Consider the following 5,994-nt stretch of genomic DNA (forward strand, 5'->3'; position numbering starts at 1 on the left):
CTGTGGCAACAAGATGCGCAGTAATAGAGGCCTGAGCTTTGACAATGACAATGACACATTGAGAATGTGGATGCTGGTTCTCCATCTCGACATGAACACTTCGATGGACACCCTCCGCCGCGAGGATTGCCGCGTCTGCAGCGCACATTTCGACAAGGATGACTTTACCTCATCAAGCAAACACAGATTCCTGAAGAGAAACGCTATTCCAAGCGCTACGAGCCTTGGAGGAAGCGCGATGGTAATGTCACATTTATTTATCTGTAGGGGAAGGCCATGATTGCAGGTGCTAAGATTTTTGTTTGCTATTTCACGACATTGTGTTCAGTAGGTGATTTTTAGTGAAGTCTTTAGACTGTGATCAGCGAATAAAACCAAACGTTTTCCTCTATTTGAAACATTTTGCAGCATAACCAAAGTGAGTAAATGCCTTCCAATTCGTAGAACACGTTAGGAGGTAGCATGGATTTTGACTTGAGGCTATTGCAAGTTGTTATCATGGGTGAAATATGTGGGGAATTACTCCAAAAATTACACAAGAGATTACTGAGATATATCATTAGGTTGTGTTGTGTAGCCCACTGTCTTGTCACTCATCCTCTTTTTGTTTCTCATATTTAGAGGAGTGGTGAGTTTCCCACTGTTTCGGGACCAGAATTCGCTGCATGTCCACAGTCTACACCAACGAAGGCTACACACGGACCCCGGACATCAGGAACAGCCAACTTCCAACACAGTCTGACTCTACTTCTCACAAGTCTGGAACATTCCTCTACACAGACTAGGCCATCACTGTCTGGGATGTACCTAGCGAGACCTCCTTCTTGCAAGCAAACAGTTGTAAGTCTGTCATGGTTTCATCACGTTTCCAAACCCATAATATGTGTAAATGTACTCATTGTCATTGATCTCATAAATAACCGTCTGTAAATTCTATATTCAAGGATCCCAGTGCCACAACATCAACACAGGATTTGATGGTCCACAACACATCAACATGGATTGATACACACGTGAGTGATTTTAATTATCTACAATTTGGCCTTGATTTCCAACATAGCATCCTACAATGTAATTGTAAACATGCCATCCATATGATCACATTCCACAGGAAGCTGAAGAAGATGTAGCTGCCTCAGAGATGAGTGTGAGCTTTCAGGAGATGTCACTGGAGGACAATCCCTCAGACGTCAGCTACTTACCTCCCAGTGGATCATCTCAATCAAGTCCTGATAGTGATTCTGGTTCAGCTTCTGCCAATGGAGATGGGTGGGCCGAAAGGAAGTGGCTGGTATCTGAATCAAGACTCCTTCAACTTTTTGTAAAATGTAGAATGTTTTCATTTTTGTAAAATGAAGCTCTTGCAGAGACGACGACCACAACTCATTCAAGCCAAATCAAAATTCAGTGGATCTGCCAGAATAATCACTCCGGTACATGGGCTTCCTGTCCTGATCGGCGAGGGATGGCTGAAAATAACCTCCTCATCAGCGCATCCATACTTTTCACTGGGGCTTCGCACACAACCCTACTGGACTGGGCTAATCTTCTACACACACCAATCCCCAAGAATACACAGTTCTACAAGATGCAAGAGGTCTACCTCATACCGGCTGTACAACAGGCCTACAGAGACCAGCACGAGGAAATCATCAAACGTCTCCTGGAACATTGTGCATCGGGCCATACAATTGACCTCAGTGGTGATGCAAGATGTGACAGCCCCAGTGAGTCTGATGCTGGACAGGGACTTGTACTTATTAGTTCTACTTTTACCACTTATAAGTACACTTGGACACACATACTCACTCTCACTCTCTCTCACCCTCTCTCTCACACAGCAAACTATCACACAGTCTTTCTTTCTTTCTTTCTTTCTTTCTCACGCAATCATATGAACACCATCTCCTTAGAATCCTTGTTTTACAATATGCCTGGCCTGCCGTTGTACTATAATATAGTAACTATATGCACACACACACACTCACTCACACACACACACACACTCACTCACACACACACACTCACAGCAAGGCCATACAGTGACACAAGTCACAAGCATGTTTTTGTTGCAAAAATGCATGTACTTTCTGTAATCATTTATATTTTTCCATTTATTACAACAGGTTTCAGTAGCAAGTATTGCACTTACAGCTTTCTTGATGACGCCACAAAAGAAATTGTGCACTTTGAGTTGGTCCAGGTAAATCCTTTAGCAAATGAATGTAATTTCAGAAACTCTTGTCAGCAGTGCATGAACTTTTGTAAAGATGATGTGCTTACTTTCCAGGTCACCGAGGCATCCAGTTCTGTTGCAATGGAGCTGACAGGGTTCCAGAGGGGACTTGATTATTTACTGGAGAGGGGACTGAAAGTTGGTGTTGTGACAACTGACAGATCGCCGTCAGTTCGCAAATTCATGAGGGAGAACTACAGCAGCATTCAACACGAATTTGACATTTGGCACGTCGCGAAAGGTGAAATGAATATAAGAAAAATAACTTTTGCACCTGTACAGTTATGCTTGCCGTTGTATGCCTATGAAAAATACGAAACACAACATCCTTTCCTTTTTTTGTAGGTGTGAAGAAAAAGCTGATGGCCATTTCAAGCAAGAAGGACACCAAACCCCTTGAGGAATGGATAAAATCCATTACAAATCATTTGTACTATTCATGTGGCTCATCCAAGGGAGATAAAGAGGTAATGATGAACTATAATGTAATCAAATTAGTAGATCTTGGGCATGGTGATGATACATGTGGTAGAGGTGTGTCATCAACCACAGGGTTTGAAATTGCAGTTGTGCTAGTAGATACAGTCTCCCATGGCAGCTTTGCATGGTTGCCTCAGTCAGTGTGTGTGAATGGGAAACTGTGAGGCATACATTGTACAATATGATTGCAGAGGTGGTCTACAAATTCATTCCTTTTAAAAAGGAAAGGTTCTGCAGAGGTGTCAAAGGTAAACAATAACAAAATAGTGAGTTTCCCTCCAACACCTGTAAATTATCAGAGTAACCAGTACATTTGTGTACTTATGTTAGGATCAGCTGACTCTTTTAGTGGTTGGATCAAGTTTGTGGTTGGTTCTTGTTGTTTTTTAGTGTCTTTCGATAACACACAGTCTATTATATAACTCATTAGGTACAATGGAGTAAATGGTGTAAATGCTATGTAATATCATTTGCCAGTGTTGTACTTACACCATGAATTCACTTTTACTTTTGACACCTCTGTTGGTTTGTAGATCCCTTTGTTGAATTTACTGTCATTTGTGTAAGATGATTGTGATTGTTATTGGCTCTGCCTTTCAAAGGTCTGCGTTGGTCATTGGACGTCTCTCCTCAACCACATCAGCGGAATTCACAGATGGGAAGATGGTGATTCCGAATACGCTTGCCAACATCCACCACTAACTGAGGACCAGCAGAGGCGCAAGAAGTGGCTGGACAAAAACTCGCCTGCTTTTCTTGGACTGCAGACAGTAGTCATGGATAAAAACCTCCAAAGAGACCTGAATCAAATGGCGCTCTGCAAGCTCACAGGTATTCATTTACTCGCATAAAAATATTTAATCTCTAATGGTCGACTAAGCTAAGAAGTCAACACAATTTGACCATCAGCAATAGCTACACCTTTTTCCATCCTTCCCCCCTTCAGAGGGTCTGAATGCTTCCGAGCCCCCCCCCGGCAGTACACAGTAGTACTCGCGCAGACTGATTTTGCAATCACTGCACAGAATCAAAGGGAAGGGAAAGGTGACTGGTGATATTAAACAAAGAGGGACTGCAGTTGAATACAGATGTGTGTTCATTTCCTATGCTTTTCAAATTCATGACAGTTAATCATATAATGTGGGTGAGGGCTTTAAACTTATTGACTTATTGGCGAGACAGGAAATCATTTCCTTGGGGGGGGGGGGACCCCAAAATCAGATGTCACAGGCCCCCCCTGAGATGCCTCCGCACCCCCCCAGGGGGGCTTACGCCACACTTTGAGAAACACCGAGCTACAGTATTTGAAATACAACGCTGCCCAATGACCAAGAACATTAGAATGGTTTTGCTTGTCTCGAGAATGTCTGTTTTTGGGTGCATGTCTGCTTTTACACAGGATCTCTGGAGGTGTACCATTCCTCGATGCTAAAATATGCGCAGAAACGGGTGCATTACGGCTACGACGGCATGAGGGCCCGCACCCAACTTGCTATCCTGGACCATAACGCCAATGTTGAGCGACCACAGGCAACAACAAAAAAGGGTATGATTGGACAGATGTCTAATGCAAGTTGAACTATGACAGTTTTTCACCCTTCGCTGTCAAAGTAAACATGTTTTTCAGTGTTTAAATAAATCAACTGTCCCAGTCATATTAACATGAAGCCTATTGTGGCAGAAAGAGTCTAAGTCCGGTTTATTGTTGGTTATTTCATATATTATGGACATGGAAAGTAATTGAAATTACATTTCTCACTATACCATGTCTAGACCGGGATAAGGTGGACAATAACATGCTATGCAAGTCTGAAATATATAATTACATATGAGGGATGTTGTGTTGTCATGACCCATCATAAGTGCTGCAATTGTAAAAAATGTAAATATCACTGGAGTCCCATGTGAGTTTTTGTTTGTGCAGACCATAGCTCCCTCATGGCTATGGGATAGGGGCTGTTGGTGACTGTAGTGGTTTGGGAATGTAGGCTCCAGGAAGTCCAGGGGTGCATCGCTGTTTGATCTTCATAGCTGTGTTCACCATTCACTGCATGGCTCTCTTGTACATGTTGCTTCCTCCCCATACAGTCATGCGGATGTAGAGGATGCTGTTGATGGTCACTCTGTTTGAATGTGCACTTGGCAGCTTCAGTTTGTGAAGGAAGTGTTGGTGTTCCAGGAGAGGCCCCCTCTGATGTTCCCTGAAAGTAATTTTGTCTCTCTCTGCAGCAGCACCATTGATGATCAGTGACTGGTGTTTGTGGTGAAAGTTGACCCTGCTTCACGTGGAAAGAAGGTGTACGTCTATGGCGTCTATAAGGCATTAAATCTTTTTTTCTTCTTTCTTTTAGGGGAACTTAGGCACAGATTTGTCTATCCAAAGCAGAGCGACCATTGGGTTGCCAAGCCCATCTACAGAAAGACGCAACAGGCATTCCGTGACGACCTCATGCAGCGTGTCTTGGACAGGAGACACAACCGTCATATTCTCAGAACCTCCTCGTCCAGCACGGCCTCGGAGGTTGCTCCACAACATCGCCCCAGTGCCAAGACCTGATACTACTGATCTGGTGGCTAAGGCCACGTCCCGTTTTCATTCATAACTAGAAGCAGTCAATGCGTGCAAAGCTCCGCCAAAGCCATGGGGTTCAAACCATTTTTTTTCTGTGTTGTTTTAGTGGAGTTAGAAACTGCAATGTCAAAATTTGTCCTGTCCCGCAATGGTGAAGGTTTTTTTTTTATTTCCTGGATCTGGTTCGTGTTTCGGATGATCACCAAAATGTAAGCACTTGTTCCTTTAGACATTTACAATACCTCCATCAAAATTTGTTCTTTCATAACTTTTTCAGTTATCCTACTGATAGAAAGGCTGGGTTTCAAACCATTTTTTTTCATCTCAAGTCTTTCTTGTTTTCTTGCCTCCTTGGCGGGGGGTAAATATGCTCTTACTTTTTTTGGTTTGCAAGGTGTGAGCTAGTTGTGTGCAATTTAATTTATTTGTTTATCAACATTTGGTTACTTATTTGTTTGCCAACATTTGGTTACTTTTTTCTCAAATAAAAAATGTGTGCAATTTAATTTGTTTCCATTATTGAAATACATTTTTTTAAAGATAATGTGTCTTCAGTTTTACATGCACAGAGATTGAACATTTGGTTCATTATTTTTTCCCCAAAAAAGCTTTATCTTAGTTGGGTTGGAAGGTGAGTGTTTGTGAACAACTATTCTCAGATCTCTCAAGATACTCAATTCTTTGAGTCACTGTAACATGTGGACAT

The 5,994-nt window shown here is 42.4% G+C and overlaps 1 protein-coding gene and 1 long non-coding RNA gene across 2 annotated transcripts; both read left to right on the forward strand.

Moving 5' to 3' along the window:
- Positions 1–682: 682 nt before the first annotated feature.
- On the forward strand, positions 683–1,299 carry LOC134437479 (uncharacterized). The gene is made up of 3 exons (XR_010032387.1): positions 683–840; positions 945–1,013; positions 1,112–1,299. It is a non-coding gene; the product is annotated as an uncharacterized LOC134437479 (long non-coding RNA).
- Positions 1,300–1,412: 113 nt separating this feature from the next.
- On the forward strand, positions 1,413–5,273 carry LOC134437453 (uncharacterized). The gene is made up of 7 exons (XM_063186944.1): positions 1,413–1,727; positions 2,127–2,203; positions 2,291–2,477; positions 2,582–2,856; positions 3,319–3,547; positions 4,116–4,262; positions 5,068–5,273. Exons 1-7 carry the CDS (start codon positions 1,466–1,468, stop codon positions 5,271–5,273), a joined length of 1,383 nt encoding a protein of 460 aa, XP_063043014.1. The 5' UTR covers positions 1,413–1,465.
- Positions 5,274–5,994: the final 721 nt, after the last annotated feature.

Source organism: Engraulis encrasicolus, chromosome 21 (genome assembly GCF_034702125.1).
Source record: "Engraulis encrasicolus isolate BLACKSEA-1 chromosome 21, IST_EnEncr_1.0, whole genome shotgun sequence".
Classification (NCBI taxonomy): Eukaryota; Metazoa; Chordata; class Actinopteri; order Clupeiformes; family Engraulidae; genus Engraulis; species Engraulis encrasicolus.

Coding starts and splice junctions, on each gene's coding strand:
- LOC134437453 (XM_063186944.1), top strand. CDS start 1,466: ATGGCTGAAAATAACCTCCTCATCAGCGCATCCATACTTTTCACTGGG. Junction 1,728..2,126: donor TGCAAGATGTGACAGCCCCA/GTGAGTCTGATG, acceptor TTATTACAACAG/GTTTCAGTAGCAAGTATTGC. Junction 2,204..2,290: donor TGCACTTTGAGTTGGTCCAG/GTAAATCCTTTA, acceptor CTTACTTTCCAG/GTCACCGAGGCATCCAGTTC.